The sequence below is a fragment of the Sabethes cyaneus genome, chromosome 2 (genome assembly GCF_943734655.1).
Source record: "Sabethes cyaneus chromosome 2, idSabCyanKW18_F2, whole genome shotgun sequence".
Lineage (NCBI taxonomy): Eukaryota > Metazoa > Arthropoda > Insecta > Diptera > Culicidae > Sabethes > Sabethes cyaneus.
The window spans coordinates 140,013,236-140,038,745 of NC_071354.1; the positions used below are offsets into that span (position 1 = coordinate 140,013,236).

General features: G+C 35.6%; 3 protein-coding genes across 4 annotated transcripts in view; 1 reads left to right on the forward strand and 2 right to left on the reverse strand.

Annotated features, from left to right (window-relative positions):
• On the forward strand, window positions 1-25,345 carry LOC128738742 (opsin, ultraviolet-sensitive-like). The gene is made up of 5 exons (XM_053834091.1): window positions 1-269; window positions 330-496; window positions 10,206-10,248; window positions 12,268-12,404; window positions 24,391-25,345. The coding sequence occupies exons 1-5, from the start codon at window positions 37-39 to the stop codon at window positions 24,930-24,932; spliced, it is 1,122 nt and encodes a 373-aa protein (XP_053690066.1). The 5' UTR covers window positions 1-36; the 3' UTR covers window positions 24,933-25,345.
• The window catches only part of LOC128738740 (double-strand break repair protein MRE11), a 69,899-nt gene that overhangs the window by 31,811 nt on the left and 12,578 nt on the right, over window positions 1-25,510 (reverse strand). The gene's annotated exons all lie outside the window — the stretch shown is intronic.
• LOC128738744 (E3 ubiquitin-protein ligase sina) lies at window positions 17,572-19,305 on the reverse strand. 2 transcript variants are annotated; one of them, XM_053834093.1, is made up of 3 exons: window positions 19,232-19,305; window positions 19,004-19,148; window positions 17,572-18,932 (listed from the first exon to the last, which is right to left on the reverse strand). In XM_053834093.1, the coding sequence occupies exon 3, from the start codon at window positions 18,863-18,865 to the stop codon at window positions 18,011-18,013; it is 855 nt and encodes a 284-aa protein (XP_053690068.1). In that variant the 5' UTR covers window positions 18,866-18,932; window positions 19,004-19,148; window positions 19,232-19,305; the 3' UTR covers window positions 17,572-18,010. The 2 variants fall into 2 exon arrangements, with proteins under 2 accessions (XP_053690068.1, XP_053690069.1); XM_053834094.1 differs by lacking the exon at window positions 19,232-19,305 and adding an exon at window positions 19,219-19,231.

A 25,510-nucleotide genomic window follows, 5' to 3' on the forward strand; every position in this document is an offset into this window, starting at 1 on the left:
ATTTTCTTCGTGCCTGCTACATCACTGAACGCAAAAATGTTCTACATCAAGGACAATTACACAGTGCTTAGGCCGGAACCACGACTCTCTCCTGAAACGCGTTACTTGGGATGGAATGTGGCTCCGGAAGATTTACCTCATATTCCGGAACATTGGCTGAAGTATCCTGAACCAGAATCCTCACTTCATTATTTATTGGGATTGCTGTATATTGCTTTCACGATATTTTCCTTGGTTGGAAACGGATTGGTTATATGGATTTTCTCATCGTGAGTTAACTTATAATTGGGCTCTGTTTCAGTTGAAATAACGTATCTCGTGTTTCTCAGTGCAAAATCTTTAAGAACGCCATCAAATATTTTCGTCGTAAATTTAGCCATATGTGACTTTATTATGATGCTCAAAACTCCCATATTCATCTATAACTCATTTACTAAAGGATTTACAACTGGCTTTCTGGGTTGTCAAATTTTTGCATTTATGGGCTCCATTTCCGGTATGTATCTGAAGCTATCAAATTTAATTGATTTTGTTGTATGATATTCTAATTTATTTTATAAACAGTAATAAAATTAGCACGCGGTATAAGTACATTATATTTTTTAATACCTACGTGACAGTTTGGTGAAAAGAAAATATTACAAATCCAAAATTGGTTTAAAAGAAATGGGCATCATATTTGATAAGCGCGCAACTCTAGCATCCCTTAACATACTTTCAACTCCAATTAAATTACTAAATCAATTTTACATATTTTACTTTAATGATAACACACTGGTGGAACTGGGGAGGACTAAGGAAGGAGGAAAAACTGTAGTTAGATAACTCTAGATACCTAAAACTTAAGAGTAACTTTTCATTCCACCACTGTTACAAGATCCGATGCATTAATGTACATTGAATTTTAATAGGGTGATTGATCGTGGTTCGGCCTATTCTCAATGTTTCACATAGCACCCATGGACTAATGCACGTATATCTACAAAATCACAATGTTTTTCGTAAAAAATTTAGAATGTATGGGAAAAACAACTAAAGACGACTCTATTTCTTAATTTAGAAGAAACCTTAGAAAACCTGTTGATCTATAATTTGATTTTTAATGACAGTCAAATTATGATGCTGGTTCGGCCTATGTTGATCGTGGTTCGGCCCATCGATGATCTTGGTTCGGCCTATTCCGATATAAAGTTTCCAAAACCAATCCAAAATTTTTATAAATTAAACAATCAGAAATGGCGTAAGCTTACTTTTGGTGCCTAATATAGCATCCTTCTTCAATTTATCTACATAGCAGTGTTAAGTAACCTTGTACATGGTCAATATTCTAATTATTTCGAGTTATATAAATTTAGACAAATTCAATGGAATATTGAAGCATTACAAGTACAGATGTATTTTTGTTGCTAAACATAGTATCTTTTTTCACGTTATCTACCTAGCAGTGTTATTCAAGCTTGTATATTAACAATAATGTGGTTATTTGAAACAAGATTAATTTAGATACAGTTTTCTATTTCTCCTCCCAGTTGGCCTCGAAGTACAACGCTGATCCAGGCATCGCATGTTGTAATTTCGACAGGAAGAGGCTGTAAGAGTCGATAGGATCAAAGCACTAACCTCGCAATTGTCCTGTATTCTAACAAGTGCCTTCGAAGAAAGACAGAATTTACATTTAACCCTCTCTGTCCCATGGTAGCACAGGTGATCCATGACTTGCGACACCAAAATCAGCCGATAAAATTTTAAAGGTTTTTAAATATGGTTGTTTCTATCTTAGAACGTACTAGAAACATTGTGGTATAAGCTGCATAGTTTCGCTTTACGAATTGCTTATTAGTAACTGTTTTAGATGACGAAAAGTTGTAAACCACCCAAATACCCCTGGGACAGAGAGGGTTAATTTTAGAATATTTTCCAATGGATCAATGAAAATAGTTGCTTTTGAAATCACAACTGCGTTAACAAATAATCGGCCTTACACCGACGTTAGTCATTGATTTTTGACCTAATTCAGGAACAAAATAGAATGCTAAATCCCTATCAGTAAAAGACTAGAAATTGGCGAACCGAAAAACTACATTAATGGTACTATTAGCCTATTCTTTCCTAATAATTTTATTATTCCTTGTTTTTGAGAAATCGATAGTATCCGGCCATACAGGACTTCCCCCTAAGTGACTTAAGTCAAATTATAGTAGAACTCAAACGAATTTATTTCCAATTAGTACGTGATACTACTGTTATTGATTTTTCCTTGGAGTTTCCCATAATCATAGAATGTTTTTCCAGATAGTATTTTTCTGGATTGTTGAGTAAATTTGCTTACATCACCATGAAAAAATATATATTTTACAATACTTGGCTCAACAGCTATGAATTTTTAAAATAGGGGATGTACACGAAAATCGGAAAATTTTCATTTGAGTTTTCTAGGAAAACACGATACAATTTTTTTAAAATTGCTTCATGCACAAGCATTGGAGCCGTGTACAAGGTTGCATAAAATTCTAAAACTTTACAACCCAGTTTGAACGCTACTTTGAAAAAAATACCCTCATATTTATTGTTGTTAAGAAAACCCGAATTAATCCACCTAGCGGCGTGACCTAGCCTTTCTACTGCCATAATAATCATTATTTAATTTCTCAGGAACGTCTATGTATAATTAACTTGACTATATTTTTAAATATCCGTTCCGTATTCCTCAAAATCCTTATTTGCCAGTCAAATTACCAACGTATTGCGTAGAATAATTAAATTTTCTTTCCTTGGGTGCGTAAGTACTTGTAAAACCTTATTTAGTTTTATAATCGGTCGGCCTTAACTTTTGGGTTTCAGAGCCATATACGAAACTTGTTTTGAATTGACAATATGAAATATGTGTTCATAACAGATTTTTTGATAATTAATTAATACCATGCGTTCAAAAGTTAGCATCTTTGAAAAACAAGAGTTCAGAAAAATTATTATTATACTTCGCTTTTGAAGACAAAGGATATCGACAACAAAATGATTAATCTCAAAATTTTACTATTAATTTGCTTGGCTTCAATTTTGCGATATATCTGAATTAGAAAAAATAACTGAATAGAGCATTAGATATGAAAAAGAGAAATTGAACTTTTTCTTAGCTGGCGCTCCTTCAGATAATTATTTTTGCATGAAAATCAAAACTTAAGCTTCTTTTGAATGTACTTTCATGAAAAGATAGTCATTAGCTTGATCGCATCGTTTTTACAATGTTAGAGGGTTAGGAAAACAAGATGAGGTCGAAAAATACTGCAAGCTGCGCCTTAAACATGCTTGAGAATAGGAAATATGATCGACATGATTTCCAGTGCTTGTCATTTTTGATTTATTTGTTGAAACATGATACATGGCATAAGACATCTGTCCTTTAAAATGTCATTAACGAAAACAAATCTTACAAAATTACTACCGTGCAACGTTTACTTCCTATTTTTCATATAACATTTCTAAGCTCTAGTATCTATTGATTAAAAAGACCTACATGCTTAAATTAACTGCTTTTCTTCGCTGTTTGCTTTTCTTGTACAATTGTGAGTAACAGCAAGTGAACAAAATGACAATTGAAATCTGAAATCAAAGAAAAGAAAAAGCTTTTCGATTGAATCCCACTATTTAATATTTATTTGCAACAGATACGTAGTTCGCCTACGACGCGCAGGCTTCGTCAGTGTCTTATTTCAAAGCGTATACGTATCTGTCGCGAATAAATATTAAATAGTGGAATTTAGTCGGTAAAAGTTTTTTCTTTTCTTTAATTTCAAATTTCGTATTCCACTAAGAGGCTTCAAAAACTTTAGACAATTGATTCAGAAAAGTGAGAAACATCTTTTCTTGAATTTCAATGCAAATTTAAAAATTGCAAATTGTCATCCCAAGTAACAATTTGAGTTTTATTACACTCTTATGATAGCATTCAAGACCACAATTGGTCATGAAAACCACCATAAGAGTACAATCAAACTCACATTGTTGCTTGGGATCACATACACACATACATACATACATATATACATACATACATACATACATACATATATACATACATACATACATACATACATACATACATACATACATACATACATACATACATACATACATACATACATACATACATACATACATACATACATACATACATACATACATACATACATACATACATACATGCATATATACATACATACATACATACATACATACATACATGCATACATACATACATAATACATACATACATACATACATACATCACACACATTAAATACAATCAACATTTGTTTTGATTTCACGCGTTTTAACGGTTTAATATACGGTGCTTAAGTGTTAAAGTTTAAATAACTTTTGAATGAATCGTCCGATTTTAAATAACTCGGTTTCGTTTGATAGATCTCAGCAGTTATTTTCAAATAATAATAAAATGTGTGATGTTTTTCATTGAATTAATGCTTATATGTTACAAAAATATGTTTTAAATACTATTTTTTCACATTTCTTTATGTAACTTTCAAACTACAAGTCCAATCGTCATGAAATTTGGAAGTTAAGGGTTTGCAAGGCTCCTCTTTCATATGCAATCAATTTTGTTCAAATCGGTTAAGGGACCTATGAGATAATGAAGTCCCATATTTTTCATATTTTTATACATAACTTTTGAACTAAAAGTCCGATCAGTATGAAATTCAATAGCGACCAATGGGACACCTAGACCTTTCATTTGACACTAAGAACATTAAAATCGGTCCAGCCATCTCCGAGAAAAGTGAGTGAGATTAAAAGCGTCACATACACACACACACACACACACACACACACACACACACACATACACACACACACACACACACACACACACACACACACACACACACACACACACACACACACACACACACACACACACACACACACACACACACACACACACACACACACACACACACACACACACACACACACACACACACACACACACACACACACACACACACACACACACACACACACACACACACACACACACACACACACACACACACACACACACACACACACACACATACATACACACACAGAAAATGCTCAGTTTTCGAAACTGAGTCGAATGGTATATGACATTCGGCCCGCAGGACCTTCTTTCCATTTTCGGTTTTCCAAGTGATTTCTATACCTTTATACTATATATTTATATAGTAGAAAGGCAAAACTCAATTTTAGGATGTTAATAATTTTGTTTCTGAAATGCATAAAATAATAAAACATGGAATAAAACAAAAAAACCCGATTTAATCCACCTAGTGGTGAAAGGAACCTTTGTTATACGGTCTTACTTGCTATTTGAGATAGAAATCAACACGTCTTCAGAACATAATTTATCTATTGGTTATCGTTGCGTAGTGCGTTGGTTTACATAAAATTTTTGAAAATTGAAAAAGTTTACAAAATTTGAACAAAATAGGAACACTTTTAAATTTTGATAGATTCTTTTTTCATGAAATTGCTGAGTAAGGATAAGTAAGTTGTTATTAATCTGAGTAAGTGCAAATAAAAGTAAGTTGTAAGAGGAAATCTTATCCTTTAGCATATACATTGTCTAGTAAAGGTTTAGTTTATAGGTTTTTGAACTATGCATAGTTTCCTGTAATGCCATTCTATTTGAATCACATCAATAGAGTTTTCTTGAATAATTTTCATCAATTTTTATTAACTCACGCTGTTGCATTTTATACAACACGTGTAGGTTTTTCAACGCCATATTGTTATAAAGTTACAAATCGTTGTTTAACTAACGTATATTCTTGAACAAACTTATTGTGAGCAAAATATCATAATTATTCAATGCATTAATAAATTAAATTGTTGGGAAAATTTATGCAGCAAAACTATCAGCAAATGTAAAATGTTTAAAATGTATCCGTCTGCTGGTAGTCGAGTAATTCGGAGTCAAAATTAGGGTATTCTTTATAATCAAAGTTCTACAGCTCCTAAACAAGCAAACATAGAGGTATACTATTTTCAGCAAAGTTGTGTATTTTTACTATTTGTACAATTTTGTATAACATGAAAAAGCCATACAACAATTACAAAAAGAGCAAAAATAGAAAAACTGATTTTACAAATTCATATACAATAAATAAGATATTTCTATCGTCGCTGCAGAGATAGAAGGTTACTGTCTTTAGCAAAATTTCTTGTAATAATATGCTCTATAACTTTGCAGAACACATCAATGTGTTATACAGTGGACCCCCGTTCGTTTGAACGATTCCTCATGCAAACTAACGGGGTTAGTTTTTAATTTGAACAACTGGCTACCCTAAATATGCTGGAACTTGTGTGAACTGGCTGCCCTGCTCTTTGTTATTGTTTTGGTGATTTGATTCAGTTGGCAGTTGCAAGCAGCGAATATTCATTCTCCGTTCAGATTTCTACCATTATCGTTGGGAAAACGCAATTTGAAACAGATTAAACACGCGAGATCAGCACAAATAAATCGTGTTTATGTGCATTGTCTGCATAAGCAAATGATGTCATATTGAGTATGACGTTTGAACCATTTTTAATTTGCACGTCGTGCAAACCAACGGGGTTCAAATTAAAAAGTGTTCAGATTAAAAACGGTCAAATGAACGGGGGTCCACGGTATTGACACTGAAGAAAAATATTTTTTTTATTTCACTTTTAGGGGGATTAATAAAAATTTAGATTCCACCAGACGATAGAGCTTTCAATTTCAAGAAACTCTTCCAAAGGTTCGATAAACCTAAAACCAAGTTTTCCCAGTCAAAACTCTAGTGCACACGTTTTCTTTGGTTTGGGGCTATTTTGCGCGCGAGTAACTGTGTTATAAAAGTTGGCGCGAGTGTTCGACGGTTAATATATTTTAACCGGTAAAACCAATTCTTATGAAATTTTGCATATGTATTCGTAGTGTCAAAACCTCTCGTTTGATATTAAAATAATTGAAATTAGGTAAATTATCTTGGTTAAAATCATTATAAATTATTGTTAATTTTGGTGTGGTGTATACGGTTGCTCATAACTTTCAAATTAAACGTCCAATCAAAAAATCATTCAATAGTGATCTATTAGGATATATTATCTATCGAATGAGACTAACAGCGCATAAATCGGTTTGGCCATCTCTAAGAAACAGGCGATAATTATTACCTTGTCAAAACAGGTTTTTTAAGGCTAACTTTTAAACTACTTGTTTGTTTTCAATTAAAAATTCCTGAACAATTTACCTTTAATAAGGGCTTTCATTTGATACTAAGATCGATGAAATCGGTCATGTAGTTTCGAAGGAACCCGTGTCACGTATTTTTCACATTTTTGCTTATAACTTTTAAACGAAACGTCGTATCACGAAGCAACTCAATAGTGATCTACTAGACAATAACACCTTTCTAACAAAAGTAATAGCGAACCATTCGGTTCAGCCATCTCTGAGAAACAGGCGATAGAAAAAATCATTACATACATACACACACACACACACACACAGACATTGCTCAAATCGTCGAACCCTATCGATTGGTATATGTGACTTGGCCCTCCGGGCCTCGGATCAATTTCGTGTTTTTCGACCAATTTTTAAACCTTTGTTATAGTATAACAAAGGTAAAAACAAAACAAAAAATTAAAATCGTATTTTCTGAATAAGTCGTAATTTCGCTTTTTGTTTGGAAAAACACGTTCCAATAATGGAAGAATATAGATGAATCTATGTTTTAAAATTGTTCTTAACCTATACTTCACAGACTAATACACTTTCTAGGTGTTTAAAAAGACAGCTTTGATGACGACATTGGAAGCCGCTTTTACATATGTTATGAATTTAATTATCTGAGCTAGTTACATTATTTTTTATGGCAAATAAATGAAGGCAATGCATAGGAAAATAATGTAAGCAGCTTATAAACCTATTTTGCCTTTGAATCTCTAAATATTCAATGAATTATCGATGATTAAGCTGATGGGCCGAACCAGGATCAGTTTTTGCATAGGCCGAACCACGATCAATAACCCTATGCCGACGAAATAAATAAAATGATCGAAAAATAACGCCGCCGATGGGTTTGAACAGTGAGATAGCGGGAATAACTTCGCCATAAAACATTCAAGATCCATGATATTTTCTTCTAAAGTAAAGTTTGTTAATCTATAACACATAATGTAGTTTGAGAAAAAATGTTAATTTTTCAGTATATTTTTCAACAAAAGTCATAAGCAGTGATGGAAAAAAATCGCTTCTAGCGATCAAGATCATAGAAGCGAATTAGATTCAGATTCATTGACATCACTACTTGTAAGCGACAAACACTTTGTCGCGATCCGAACAGATTATGACAAAGCTCATGTCAGATCATGTTCATTGCATGATTGCGTTGAGAAATATAACAAATACAGACGATTGGTTGTGTGCATCGTATGAATCACAATACAAACAACATGTGTGATCTTTTTTCTCGCAGCTAGGTAAGATGTAACACTGTGATCGACTGCTGAGACTGTTTAGAGAACAAAATCTTGTGATCAACGCTAAAGATCCACTGTTTGTCATGATCTGAACGGATCGTGATCTGTGCGTGTGGCGATAACTCACAGATTTTATCAAAATCACTGATCTTCCATCCCTGGTCATAAGTCATTTTGGAGGGGAGGGGGGTAAATATTCACTACTAGGGTCATTGGCGGAACTAGCGCTCGTTCCTAGGGGGGGCTATAGTCCTCGGAATTTTTTTCAACCGTTTTATTTCGTCGGCATATTAAAATTTAATGCACATTAATGCCTAGAATCTTATAACAGTCATGCAAATAAACTTTACTCTGAAGTTTTTCGTACCTATAGTTATCTAACTATTGGTTTTTCAAAAATTTTAAAAACTTAGTCAATTTTTCTAGGGGGGGCTAAATCTTAGCCTAAGGCTTAGCCCCCCCTAGCCCCGCCCCCTAGTTCCACCAATGACTAGGGTTGCACTGCACATTCGTTTCGTGGTAATAAATTTGTTCTCCAGGTACAGGTAACACGAAAATATTAATTTTTTTTAAATCACATCATATAGGGTACGGGAAGGTATTTTCAGCCTACTTCTAAATTCAATCTATTTTCCTTATATTTTTTATTTTTCCTTTTATAAATACTTTGCAAATAGTACAACTTTAATATGTTATAACTAGTTTTTTATGAACGTAAGTAATCTTCTGTTGTTAAAAATCAAAATCACCAGTTCTGTTCTTCCATTAGAACTACTTTGTTACCTGACTCACTGCGAATATGCGTTGTATTCGCGGGATCGTGTTGGTTCGAAAGGTTTCGAAAAATATCGCCCTTGTATCGAAAATATCATTGATTTTGATCACTAAAAATAACGTATTTAAACGTTATATTGCAAGTGCTAGTAGTACGCAATAATTGTATTGTGAAACTGAATTGTTATTTATGAAACTTTTTACAAGTTAATGCAATACCAAAAGCACAACATATAAAAAATCGTTTGTTGCAAAGATATCAAAATACCACTTTAGAACGCCAACCCATAAAATTTGATCGGTAGGTAATCAATGTATAAGATTTTGAATATACTCGTAAAACCTAATGTGATCACACTATTTCTAGATGAATTCAAAACTTAGTGGACAGCAATGAAAAAGAAAATTAAATCGATAGTGCATGACAAATTTATCTAAAGGCAACTGAGTACAAAATTATATGTATTTTTCAGGTGAATGTAAAGTTGAGTTTAACAATTTGTTCATTGACTGAAGTTTTTGGAGCGTCTTAGTAGAATACGAAACCTAAAAATAGAAAATAAGAAAACTTATCCAATTTAATTCTACTATGTGTATTTTATTCACGACAGATACGTATTTCGCCTAAGACTTGCAGGCTTCCTCAGTGTCTGGAAGGATCTGGGAGGAGGGAGGAAGCTGAGGAGTGTCTGAGGAAGCCTGCAAGTCGTAGGCGAAATACGTATCTGTCGTGAATAAAATATTTCCAGAACAAAATATCTCATCTGTAGCGTTCGGGATACTTGGTTATCCGGAACAAGTCCGGGACTGTTCGGTAAAATCCGAACAGGTCATTTTAATTGTAACAATTGCTAGTTCAAAAGTGAAATATGTTATTATACTGCTTTCTAGAGAATAATTATACAATATTTTTACAGGTATTGGAGCCAGTGCAACAAACGCATGTATTGCTTACGATAGGTAAGATTGCTCATTTGATAATATGACCTACTGCGGTGAACATGCTCTGATCTTAACAAATATGCCAACCTGGTAGTCTGCTAAACACCTTGTTTAACTTAAACAATTATTGCTTATGTATTTAGTAAATTCAAATCTGAATTATTTTGGAATAGGAAACGTATGTTTAGCAATCTATTGATTATTATAGAAAATGATACAACTATACAAGGTATACGCAGGCGTATGAAACTGAAGGGTAAAGAAGTAGCTAACATCTTTTTACGCTTCCTACACGTCCGACACAAAAAGAAAAAAAACGAAAAAGTAACTTTGTTCGGGAGCTTACCAATACAGATTCATCCGAGGCTGAAGTTAGAGCGGGCTACTCACAAATATATTTTGTCCGAGGCAAAGTTTGTTGTGGGCTAGATGAGATGTTGGCTACACGAAAAATGTATGGGAATGACATTTGTGACAGTGGGGTGGGCATACGAGTCAAAAAGAGACACTCCTAACTTTAGTATCATAATACGATATATGTCCAAAATACGAGATCTTTGATGTTTTGAGATTATCACGTCAACCGTAGAAGGTTATTTGTAAAAAAGCCTGCTTAGTAACCTACCCAGGTAACCAATAAGCATTAGTATAAGCAGTGAATCAATCGTTTATTAGCATTCCTGGTGTTTTATACTGCAGGTTGCTGTTTATCAGCGTTTTGGCTGCATAACTGTTGTAAATTGGCATCCACAACTGTATATAAATTGAGAATTTAGTAGATAGTAGACCTGTTAGACTACCTGATAGAACGGGTGCCGGTAGTTTAGTCAGTAAAACAGTCGAGTACCAATCGAAAGATCGTGAATGCGAACCCCACCTAGCATTACATAACCCGATATATTTTTGATCTATATCGAAATTTTACAGTTCATTCAATTAATCATTCTTCGCATCAGACATTCCTCCCTTCCCAGAAAAGTGTTTACGTTCATAATCGTGTATAGTGTCATATACAAGTAAATAAAAAACAAAACACTGCATATGCATAATCAGCTACCACTTACTAACATGAAAGATAACAAATGACTCTATTGTAGTATTCTGCTATCTATAACCAACATGGGGTCTATCCCAAAGTGTTTGATAGAAAGACTTAGCTGCAAGACCAAAGTATTCCATTTAGGTATATCGACTGCTAGATCGTAGACAGTGTAGCAAACCCATCAACATATGGTCTTTGGTATGGTTTATCAATTAAATACAGTATTAGGATCATCATCACCTGCTCCTCCACATCCTCTCCTCTAACAGTAGCAGCTTATAGTCGGGGTGGTTCGTGCCTTATCTAGCACTCGTCTCCATTGTACTCGGTCCTGAGCTACTCGTCGCCAACTCGTTAAGTGCCTGAAAATTCTAAACTCAAGGCAACTTCAAACTGGTCAAGGCCCTTGAAGAGAAATGATTCTGTTGTACAATTGATTGGCATCCTTACGACGGGGCCGACCCACCATAGCATCCCTACTTTCACCAAAGGTACGATGGGGATCTCTTCAAGTAGTGCCCAAGGCTCGTGGTTCATTCGCCTGTGCCACTCCTCGCATTCCTTTTGTACTACGTTAAAAATAGCCCGCAACATTTTTATTTAAATACAGAAAATGCACGTAGGTATATCTTCTGTAAGTAAAGTTACAGTCTCGAGTCCGTAAAGAACTACCTGTTTGGTTATCGTTTTGTAAATAGTTGGCTTTGTGCGGTGGCATATGCTACTTTATCGACATGTCTTGCGAAGCGAAAAGTAGGCCCGACTTACTGCTAGAATGCGTCGTTAAATCTGCTTAATTATGTTGTTGTCGGCGATGTTCAGACATCCCAAATATATGTACTCATCAACCACTTCTTCGAACTAATTTCCGCATGTGGCAGCCCCGTTTTGCATACATAGCGGATTAGTTGATTATGGTCAAAGGCAGACAGATGTGCGCTTGAATCAGGCAGGTATATTATAAACACCTTATCTAAATTATTAAATGTTTACAGGTACAACACCATTGCCCGTCCTTTCGAAGGCAGATTGACACATACAAAGGCAATATTCGTAACATGTATGGTTTGGGCATATGTAATTCCTTGGTCTACCTTGCCGCTTCTAGAAATTTGGGGTCGCTATGTTCCAGGTGAGTCAATAATTATCAATTAAAAGTAATTTATTGCTGAAATGAATCGTTTCGAAATCTTCGGCGCACTTTTTAATTATATTACTGATCGAGGCTGATTGCAAGAAAAATTGTACCATTAAAAGTGCGCAATCGCTAATAAAAGTGCTCTTTTCCATTAAATTGTTTCGGTCTCTTCGGTGTACTTTTTCTTTACATTCCAAGCAAAAAGTGCACCGAAGAGACCGAAACGATTTAAGCTAAAACAGCACTTATTGATTGGACAATTTTCCTTGCAATTAGCAATATTCCAAGCAAAAAGTGCCCCAAAGACCCCGAAACGATTTAATTGAAAATAACACCACAGAGAACAGATAAACAGGATCGAGGGAAGTAATCGATTTTTTGTGAGTCAAATCTGCCGTTGGCGCCCTCCAGAAATAGTTTGCCAAACGGATACAAAAATATGTATGCACCTTTACCAATATTACTTTGTGCTGTAGTTACATAGTAGCGATGGCAGCGACATCAAGTTTTAGTTTGTCACTTACAGCTCCAGGGGTGCTCCATCGTAGAATTACTCGTTGATTACATAAATACCTTTTACGCACTTCTCGTCAATTACCTGGTAGTCTGTTCTCTGTGATAACACTTTTATGAGCGATTGTGTACTTTTGATGGTAAGATTTTTGCTAACTTTTGCTAACTATAAGCAATAGAAACTACGAAAAGGCAAACATGTAAAATCATTGCAAACCACAGTTCTGGTAGGCAGCCAAGTTTTTACAGTCAACATCTAACCATTTGCGTAAATGAAACAGCATGACAGCGTTATACGTTCTGTTCGTTTCACTCTGCAAAGCCGGTATGCTGGCAGATGGGTAGTATTTTCAAATCTTAGCCAAATTTTTGCAAATAATACCCACGCCGGCAGTAAATGTTGGCTACTGTCAAACACATTGAGTAGGGATAGGGTTGCCAATCCCTTGTTGCAAACCCATTCCATCAAGAATTCGCGATTACGAAGTTAAGGTGCTGCCACCTGGATAAGTTTAGTATATGCGTGAAGCAAGGATATGGAATTTGTTAAAGAGTGCTAGAAACAGAGAGATTTTGAACCATTCTTCACGCACACTCACATATGAGCACTTTTATGAGGGTAAAAGACATCGTGTAGCTTCGTGGTCGCGTATATTGGCATTTCTTCTTCAAGCCAAGCATCAAGCCCATCAACAGGGGTTAGACAAAATGATCGGGGCAGGCAAAATTTTGACGAAATTCAAACGGCCCTATCTTCTACAAAATACGTCCTTTTTAGATGAAACCAATTGCATTTGGGAATTATTTTTAGATTTTTGTAAAATATTTCAAGATTGGCAGCAGCCAGTGGACACCGAAGATATTCCGGGTTGTCCGGGGTTATGTCAAAAACTGATTTTTTTCATCGCTTGTATCTTTTTCTGTCATAAAAATTTAATGGTGTTCATATTTTATCCCAAAACTAGACTTCATTTCTTGTCGATTGGTAAAAAGATCAGTACCATAGAGATGGTCGGGTTTCATATTTTCCAAGCCCGAACCCGACCCGGGCCCGAAAATTTTTTTACTGTCAAACCCGGACCCGACCCGAACCCGAATTTTTATTTTCTGTCAAACCCGAGCCCGACCCGAACCCGAAATTTTATTTTCAGTCAAACCCGAACCCGACCCGAACCCGGATTTATTTTTTTCGTTAAACCCGAACCCGACCCGAACCCGAATTTTTTTTTTCGGCTAAACCAAAACCCGATCCGAACCCGAATTTTTATATTATGTTAAATTTGAATCAAGCCCTGAACTTGAATTTTATATTAATTTTCATAAAACTCACCTCGATTTAAATCTCGGCAGTTTTCTTTTCGTATTCTCTATAACGTTCGAGCTCTAAAATTCATTAGAAATTTTAGGTTTTTTTCATCCCTCTTAAAAAGTTATTTAATTTAATTCTAAAAAATTAAATTATACACTAGAATAGTTTCTTTTACTTTTCGCGGGAATATCTCTTAAGTTTTCTATGAAACCTATGAATTCTATGAAAGCGAAAAGAAAAATTTACATGAAAAATTATTTTGAAACGCTTGGATCTTGTTTCATTAAGTTATACCGGTAACCGAAAGCTTGTTCTTGGTCTAAAGCACTAGCACCTTAGCTTAAAGGTAGCAAACATAAAAGGGATTGATTTTAACACTAAACATACCGACTTAACTCCACGTATTAGCGTTAATATTTTTCTCGATAAAAAAAAGAAATAGTAGAGGACCAAACTTTGCATTATGTTTTATATATATTTTCTAATAAAAGTAGCTAAACAGAATTGTGTTATAACGCCGTGAAAATGAACCAAAAAAGCTATGGGTCAAATGACCCCTTCACGGCAGAGCTGCCATAAATACAGATATTTGTGCATGCATAAATTTGGGACCCTACCGTTTTCTCCGGAGTATTTTATTTTCTCGATCTAATCTTTTAAGTAACATAACTAGTTTATGAAGTACTTTGAAATTCAGGAACATTCAGTAGAGCCAGAAATCACAGCAATTGAAATAATTGATGGGTCCCAAATTTATGCATGCACAAATACCTGTATTTGTGGCAGTTCTGCTTCACGGTATGTTTAGTGTTAAAGACAGCTAAACTTACAACTATTCCGAGGCACGAAACTTTTTGGAAATCGGAATAGAAACCAATAATTTATGATAGCAGACAATTCTAGTCTTTTGTCAGTCCACCCAATCACTAGTTTGGGCGCAGTTATAACATGATCCAACTAACGAATTCTGGCGAATTCTGGAATATATAACTTTTGGTCTAAACTCGATCTAAATCTAAAAAACACTAAACTGTCTAAAAAGCAATCAGTCCAGTGTAACTGATATCTGAGTCATACTAAATATTTTATTACGTTAAAATAATATTTTTACAAGAACTGAATGTGGAGATGGTTCGGTTTCTCATTACCCAAACCCGAAACCCGTACTTATTTTTTTTCGCTAAGCCCGAACCCGACCCGAGCCCGAATATTTTTTTTTGGCCAAACCCGTACCCGACCCGAACCCGACACCTGGTAAAAGCGTCAAGCCCGAACCCGACCCGAACCCGACGGGTTCGGGTTTTTTTCGGGTTTCGGGTCTGAAAACCCGAGACCCGACCATCTCTACAGTACCAGTAACATCTATTGCTCTGACCATTTTAAGACATGACGCAAACCATATCAATATGAGCGTCAAACATTAAAATTTTATAAGCCACTGACACTAAAAGCAATTCCAGGTCCCGCAGCTTGCCATAGCAGCCCTGTAGCAGGTTCTAGGGACGTTTTTAGGAATATCCGAAATCATTCAATATGGGTGTTAAACTTCAGCATTTTTAACCCTAAAATTTGGCATCCATATTTACATTCTTATATTTTAATACATTTTGACATGATTTTCGTTACAAATTGCCATAAAGGTAGGACATTACTGGCAACATTTCCAGCACTTATTTTACTGAAATGGCCATATCTCGGTTGTTCTCAACGGATCTCCGTTCTCTTATCACCAATCCACTCAAAATGAAGTCTAGTTTTAGGATAAAATATGAATACCAGTAAATTTTTATGACAGAAAAAGATACAAGCGATGAAAACATCAGTTTTTGACATACCCCCGGACAACCCGGTATATCTCAGACGTCCACCAGCTACTACGAATTTTGAATTATTTTAGAAAAACTAGAAAAATTTAGACGTCGAATATAATTGGTTTCATCTAAAAATCATCCCCGCCGATGTGCGTTTAAGGAATGGTTAGACTGGAGGGACAAAATTAGACATGAAACTATCAGAATAGAGGGTGTGGCTGTAGTTTAATTGCCATAACACTCGGGTACCAACCGAGCCAACATATTTTTGGCCTCATCGAAATTTCCCAGTTTCATCCAGTTTACCATTCTTCTTACCAAAAACTCCTTCACTTTATAAAAAAAAGTTTACGTTGGACGGCGATAGAGTCAGAGTCAAGTAAAACAGAAAAAAAATATGAACTTTATTTCCCTTTTTCAATTAGTAAATGTATTTGTGAGATATTACTCAGAGCTACTAGTAAACCGTCAATTTCTCTTCTCGACAGTTACCATTTTTCTATTTAAATGCTATGTTAAATTTTGATACTTGTGTAACATTACGATGTTACTTCTGTGTTATATTACAGCAACGGTGTGTTACATTCAGTGTTGTCCGGGATAGGTATGCATTAATTTATACATAATTAAACTAAATTGTTCTCTTACAAAAATTTGAAAAACTGACCCCTTTGACTCTATAAAACTCTTTAAAGCAGAATGTGCGCGTTAATACAGTAGAATCAATATATATAGTATAATATATTGATTATACTGTTAATACAAGCAACGTAGGTAGTGTTAGTCTGTGGTAGGAGCTTTACCGTAAGACTGTACTTTACTGTAAGACATTCAAGACAATGCCTAATTCTGGATAGTTCCAGATTTTTTCCAAATATTAAAAAATTCTAGTTATTTAAAAAAAATTTGAATAATCAGATCAAATTAGATATAATGTAGTGAATAGCAAGTAATTTAACCTTCTGCGGCTGAGGTGCCCTAATCTTAACGATTATGCTGACGTGGTAGTCTGCTGGACACCCAAACTTATCTTAATTATTCCTAATATTATTAAATTATTTAAATTCCGATATTAATTAGTTTAGAATTGAGTACATATCTTTAGCAACCTTTTGGGTGTAATTAGACTGGAGATATGAATCGGGAAGAAAGACACTGGAAACATAAGAATCAAAATACAATACCAAACGCATCTGCACCATTTTTCTGATTTCTGGTGTCTGTCAGACTACCACCCCAACCGCAGAAGGTTAAACTGACCTATTCATAGGATTCATTTCAAAGTTTTTATCTAAACGGGATAGCGATGTATAACCCTCAATACAAAAACTATCAACAGTAGTAGACCATGACCCTACTTGAATTCTCATAGTCAGCCTGTCTAATAATGCCCTCTAGTTATTCCTTTATAGACAACACAACCGAATACAAAACAATTTCTACCGATTTCTATTTCCATTCTGCCTTACAGATTTTGGAGTCTCTGGCCAGGTTATTCAGAAAGTTAATAAACTACTTTTTTGATTCGATAAAATTAGTTTATTGACTGAAAATATTACATCCTTACAATGTAAACTTAATGTGAGGCAAAACATTTTAAATCTTTTCGCCTGCTCGTAGGAAACGAAGGCAAGTTCCAGCTTCAGTTCAGCTATTTCCGAGACGAGTTCATTTATCTGCATTGTTTCACACACAAAACTGCTTGATTGTATTTGTTATATTCATTATTTAATTCTTGCACCTCTAAATCGCTACTTTAATTCTGTTTGCATTATCGATTGCAATTTTATACACAATAACATATTCCAAGTGTAAGCTATAATAGTTGTCGAATGATTTAACGGGAGGATTCCGCGTAGAATTTTGCTATTATACACGCTTATTACCTGCATGTGTATATCAGTATTAGCAAATTATTTCAGTTAGTGCTTTAGTTAAAAATAATGAAATGTCAACGAAACGGCTTTCTAGACAACGGAAATAGTTACGTTAATTCCGAGATTTCCATTGTCTGCGAACAATTGTGCGATGGAGGTATCAAATACGAGGCAGTCTGAGTTAAGAATTGCGCTAGCCACACCTTCATGGATGGACCGTGGCATTGCCTCCCAAGTCAATCGACGCCTGTTTCCATTTAGCTCAAGCCGATACGCGAAATTTTCGGCTTCTTTACGAGATCCAATAAGCTGCACAATAGCGTAGAACTGCTGGTGACCGTCATATTTTTCCTGCTTTTCTAAAACCAGCATGAAATGATGTCCAAAACAGGACTGCATCATTACCCAGTCTACAGCCCCCGGAAGATTTATATCTGTGGCTAAAAATACAATATCTTCACCCTGCAATGTTGTAATACTCTTATGGGACATCATAAGATGTGGCATTACGTAGTCTAATGACCCTTGCCATTTACAAGATGCTCCAGGGCAAGGACAAAGATACGGTCGAAATTCGCAAGCTTCTTCATGCTCGGCCTTCTCAGTGTAAACCAGTGAGACAGTACAGCCGTGGTTTGAATGTTTACATGGAAATTTTACATTTGAAGCCACCTTCTCCATTGCTAAGTTACGAATGTTTCCCAAAGAACCACGACATGTGGGACAGCAGGTTAATTTTGAACGACAACTTGTGCATACTAAGTGACCACTTTGGCACTGCAATATTGGTGGTAGCACATAATCAAAGCATACTGGACATTCGAATAACGACGCTAAATCTGCTGAAATTCCATTGTCTCCTGCACCGACCGAAGAAATAGAGGAGTTAGAAGAAGATGATCCGGTGACTTCTCGTCTTTTCGGGTTGTTGTTTTTATTAGACATTTTGCTTCTGCTGGTAGCTCGTTGGCAGTGTTACTTTATCACGAATCCAAATGTAAGCTTGCACCTACTAAAATAATGACAAATAAAACAATGTTGCATTTGAAAATAAAATCGCCTTGTAATAAACAAGTTAATTACTGTTCAGCTGCTGCTGGAGTTCTGCCACCTCCGCCTCTTTTTTGACAGCCACTCCACCTAAATGAGTGAATGCCAATAATGCAAAAAACAGAAACCACTATTAAATCTCCATCACTCTAGTAGGTTCTCTTGCAGAAATCACAAGCTACAAAAACAATAGTGCTAATTACAGTCAACATAACGGGATTTTAAATGTAGAATATTAAAAAATCTACCCTTAAATCTCACCTTTACTCCCAACTGTTTGAAAGTGTTTTCACTTTTGGCTTTTGCTTCTTTCCTTTTCTGCTCGGGAGCTATTTCTGTATTACGTACCATATTTATCTTATTCTTTTCATAGCACTTTATTACCTGAAACTCATTATAAGCTAGTTTTATGTTAATAAACGAAAGGCATGAATAACATATCTGACGTCCAAATAGGTTTTATTTTAATTTTTTGCGTTTTCCGGAACTGCCGGGACAATACTTTGAATAAACTAAATATCAAATATATCTTATTATGCACAATTGGATAATTACATACAAAGTGAACATTCCATGTTATAGATTGTCGTCACTTGATCGTCACTTCGTCAGGTTCAGGTCGTCACTGACGTTTGTTTACACAGAAAACTACAAAATTCAAATTTATGTGTTTTTCACTCAAATCGGCAACTTGTCTACTTTGTACACTCTATCCAAAAACTAACCAACGAAGCGTAAAGAATCCCGAAAAAATTGGTAGAGTTATATTCACGGGGCTAATCACTTCAAATTTATTAAATATATTTATACATATTACATATTTTTACTCGGGTGCTAAATCTAGATATAATTAACAAAAGGGCGAATGTCGCAAATGTAAACAAAACGGGTGAGCTATTTTTTGCTGGGCCAGCATAGGAATATCAACCCTCACTCGGTTTGTTTACGCTTGCGACATTCGCCTTTTTGTTAATTCTATCTTCAAATATATTTAGCCGTAATAAAAACTATACAAAAGTTTCCACCTTCTTCTACCCGATCTTGAAGCTGTCAAATCCCATAACAGCATGTGACAAGAGTTGTTATGATGAGGTGAACACATTTAAAATAGTAAATATATTTATCACATATTGAATATCTATGCAGGCAGTGATTTACCCCGTTGCGAATCACTTCAAATTAATTAAATATATTAAATATATTTATGCGTATTTACATACTTTTACCCGGGTGCTAATATATTTACCGGTATTGATCTAGGACAGGACGTGCCAACTAGCTTCTTATTCTTCTTATTATTATTACCGCCATCCCGATTGAATATTCTTTGTTACACTCTGCACCACTGTTGCCTGCACATATTATTTTAAGAATAACTTCGTTTGTCGAACAACAGCTCCCGAATACGCCAGAGTTTATGCGACCAAAATCATGTTTTGCATTGCATTTTGGAAATTAAAATTCGTGTACAAACAAAACTAATGTAGAACCAAGCATAGAACTACAGAATACAAAAGAAATCGAAATTTGGAAATGATAACTTATTGTCGCATTCCCACTAATGAGTTTCAGCAACACTGAAAGCGATATCGCGTTACATTTTCCAGTCAACGGTTGCTCGTCGCTTCCAGCCAATCAGAAATTGAGTCAATTTTGGGTCAACGCCGCGGTTGACACTTGGCACGTCCTGTCCTATAGGTATTGATGAATATTTTATGGAATTTTCCACCTTTTTCAACACGATCTTGAGCTGACAAGTCCCATAACAGTATTTGGCACGAGTTGTTATGATGAGGTGAACACATTTAAAATAGTAAATATGTTTACCACATATTGAATATTTATGCAGTAAGTGATTTACCAGTATAGTCAATATATATAGAATGCCAGTGACGCTGCAGTGCGCGTGGCAAACATCATACATATTCAGATAATGTATTAACATTATACTTGCATATGTGTTTGTGCCTGAGATTCAGCAAAAGGGGAATCTCATTGTCGAACTTTGACAACCAGTTTAAAATTTTGAATATGGCTGCCAAGTAATGTGATTGTAAACTTCGCTTGCTTCAAATTTCTGAAAAAATCGGTGCAAAAAGACTCAGTTGAGGGATTCAATTCATCCGGACGAAAAGAATATGAGCGTTTAAAAATATTTCACTAGCATGAAAACACAGCGATGAGCGCACTGATGACAGCACCAACCAGCGCACAGATAAATAACAATAAGCAACTTTGACAGTGAAGTTCCCGATTCACAGACTTGATACAGATTGTTAGCATCATGTTTACCACAATGAGTCCTGTAGAAAAACAGCGACACTGGCATTCTATATATATTGATTCTACTGATTTACCCCGTGTCAATTTAACTATTTCCGACTAAAGACGATATAGGGTAACCAACGACCCTCTCAGCATCTGTACATAATGCCATTTGATTTTGCTGTAAGTGTCCAAATTATGTACACACTGAAACAAGAACCATGGTATCTCGTGCCATTTTGCAGAAAACGCTTGCTTTTTGTCAATACCACGAAAAAGCTATTCAAATTTGACCAAACCTCGTGATTTTAGTCATGACCTTGAAATGCGGTCACGCATATATTAATATTTTTTTGAAACGATGGTTCTACAATTGATGAAGGGACGGTATGAGAAAATAATGAAGAAGGATTTTTTGGGAATGGAGCGGGGAAGAGTGGAAAGGAGGGGGTAATAGGTAGCTACGCTTAACAAGTTGTCTTTGTGACTCCTACCTTTTGTCCAATGCTGGAAGGTGCATGGATCGAACCAAGCTATAATCTGATACTATAACCGGATTTGAACCCACAACACTCGCCAGGGCATGTGGCTCGTTGGTACCCGTGTACCTATGAACCACAGAGGCGCTGGACAAAAGGAGTCTGCACAAACCCCCTTATTAACGTAGTGACGTGGGTTGGGCTATTTTTAGATACAATTGTACCTCTTCCTTCACCTACTGTAGAGATCACCGACCGAGAAGTTTAATCTAACTTTGTGTTTACTGGCGGCACGACGACACTATGCAGGCCCTTGCGACTTACAAGGTCATCATCAATTGTAGAACCATCGTTTCAAAAAAATATTGAAATTTACCATGATTCTTGTATAGGGTGGCGACAATGTCAAAATTGGAATGATAATTATCTGTCAGTGTCATTCCATTCGAGCAGACGACCAATCCAACGCGTATGCAGGAAAGAGAGAGAAAATAAGCATTAGTAGAGCATTGTTCTCAGTTAATTTTACCGCCTACACACTTAATAAAACGCACCGAGTTCGGAAATTTTTTTACAGAAATCTAAACAGCTGAACGTTCGGTAAAATTTTTTATGATGCCATACATTACTAATGATCCGTAAACGTCGATATGCACCACCAACATTTTTATCGAACGTTCCGCTGTTTAGATTTCGGTAAATTTTACCGAATCGTTTAAGTGTGTAGTATCCAGCTCTAGAAAAAATCCTGCCATTTCCCGAAGAAATTTTGACAACTGCAAGGCAAGCAATTATCTGTCATTTTTTTTGTGGTAATAATTGCGCCGGAATAATATCCATTCCGTACGGAAAAGTGACGTTTCAATTCACTTGCATGTAAAACTGCGCCATCTGAAAATGAAACAATATTTCTTGTGAAGTGCATACTGGTAAAGTAATCGCAAACGGAAAATCTTTTCTTTAGCATTTCTTGGCCTATCTTTTTACCCATTTTTTTCAGGTCGATACTAGTATCGACTATAGGCTTTTCATGGTAATGTCTAGTAATTTTGACGATTCTGTTATTTTTGTCTTACATCAGGGTAACGCCGAAAGTAACGTATAGTAGGGTAACCAACATATTTTGGACCCCATCAGCAGCTGTACATAATTTAGACACTTCCATTTGATTTTGCTGTAAGTGTCCAAATTATGTACAGCTGTTGAGGGGGTCTAAAATACGTTGGTTACCCTAATTTTGACTAGAACAATGCTTAAGCTAAACAGAAATCTTTTCTGCCAAAATTCACTGGCGTGTCCCCTTAATTTTACCCTCCAATATTGTATCCAGCTTTTTACGCGCTATAATGGCGGACCCCGGTAAACCACTCGTGAAATTCCTTTGTAGTACTTTATACAAAAATAAAGCTTTGTGACGATAAATCTTTACGTTTAATTTTCAATAATATCGATACGAATATTTGAACTTCTTCATAGATCGATACTCGCATTTAAAACATTTTCTTTGTCAGTAATTTGATAAAAATCTTTAAAGATATTACACTAAATTTTGTTCAGTATGAAAGTATCGCAAAAACTTCAATTTTCTTCGCAGATATTTATCTAAAACTACTTCTGTTTTGATATCATTGTATCTTTTAACATTGATAAAGGATAATGAAGAATGGCATCGATGCGTATACATGTGCATAAATGATGTATGTTCAACTCGAAATTAACAATATGTTGGCCAAATCATTTGAACTGAGCACTGAACCCAAACATCTTCTTCTGCGTTTCGCCAAATTAGTTCGCGACTCTCGTAAATAGACGAATTCGCCAATATGTTAATATACATGCATGGGGTCCTTTAGAATATGATTGCCATTTTAATCTAAGCTCCTCAAGAGTAGTCGTAGATCTGAGGATTAGTGGTACAGTTTAGAAATTGCATGGGTTCGAAACTTGCCCGAGCCAAAAATAAAAACAAAAAAAAATTACGTAAAGATTAATAGCGAATTGGCGACAGAAATTGATATTTATTTTCGAAGATGACGGTTGATATCGATATTTTGGTGAAGATCTTTATAAAATAAACTTTAATTTTCTATTAAGTTTGTAGAAATTTCTTTTAGAAATGGTAACGATCGCCATCGATTTTCTCTATTGGTGTCTTTAAAGACTGATATATCGAAAAATGAAGAAACATGAAGAAATGGTTGCCCGGGACGCTATAAATTGTGTTCGTAATATTCAAACAATCTTTTTGATAACTCTGCATCCATCAAAACTGGGCACTCTTCTCCTATACGGCAGTGTTGCTCTTTCTTTCGTTTACGCAAAAGGAGAGCAATAGTTTTGTTTACATTTCGCACATTTTCGCTCTCCTTCTTTGGCGTAAGCGAAAGAAAGAGCACGATAGTGTTGGAAGAGAAAAGTGCCAGATTTGATGTATGCAGAGTTGTCAAAAAGATTGTTCGCATATTACGAACACAATTTATAGCGGCCATCATTATAGCGCGTAAAGAGCTGGATATAATCCTTGTTGCAGCTGCTTAAAGGGTCCAAAATACATTCGTTACCCTACTATACCGGGGTGGTGCTCAACTGCAACATTTCCCACCAATGTTCACAGTCTTAATCTACTTCAAAGTATGACAAAATATATCTGAACATAAAAAATTCTTTTTTTTTCAGAGGGCTATCTCACGTCATGCACATTTGATTACCTCACTAATACCTTCGACACACGTATGTTTGTTGGTGCGATCTTCACATTCAGTTACGTTCTTCCGATGAGCCTGATTATCTACTATTATAGCCAAATAGTGAGCCATGTGGTGAATCACGAGAAAGCACTACGAGAACAGGCCAAAAAGATGAATGTTGATTCACTGCGGTCCAACCAGAGCCAAGCTAATACTACTGTTGAAGTACGAATTGCTAAAGCTGCCATTACAGTATGCTTTCTGTTCGTCGCATCTTGGACCCCATATGCAGTTTTAGCGTTGATCGGAGCATTCGGTAACCAAAGCTTGCTGACACCTGGAGTTACCATGTTCCCAGCATGTGCTTGCAAATTTGTTGCTTGTCTTGATCCTTATGTGTATGCGATCAGTCACCCAAGGTATAGAGTAGAGCTGCAGAAACGATTGCCATGGTTAGCAATCACAGAAACTCTACCCTCTGACAACGCTTCGACTACTACTGAAGCCACTTCGACCAATGCTGCTACGTAAACTAGTGCTTACAATGTTTTATGTATAATTGTATCAAAATTTAGTCTAAAACGAAATGACCTATACCATATAACGACCAACATTTGAACAGGGCGAATAAGCCTAATGTCAAACACCACGAGTGAGAGTTCATTTTCCTTTGCTACTTCAGCAAAAAATAACTCTCACTCGTTCTGTTTGACATTTGGCTTATTCACCCTTTTCTAATGTTGGTCGACATATGTCGACTAATGGCAGGAACAATGGACAAGATAACTGGCAACTTAGCCTGCGCTGACCTTCGCTAAAAGTTTAATTTTTAAAATATTGTCTAAAAATGCGCGCAGAACATAGTAAACTGTATAATTAGGATCAATTTGGAAATCAATTAGGTGAAACGAAAGCAATGATTGGCGCAGTGCTATAACTAATATATACATATATAATGCAACAAATTCAATAAAATAACAAATGTTGATCGAAAAATGTGTCCGTTGTGATTAATTTTATTTGTTACGTTATCGACGAAATATGGTTTCTCCAATCTTTGGTTACTGTTTTTTCATGATGCTTGTTTTTTGTCATGATGCTTGGACGCT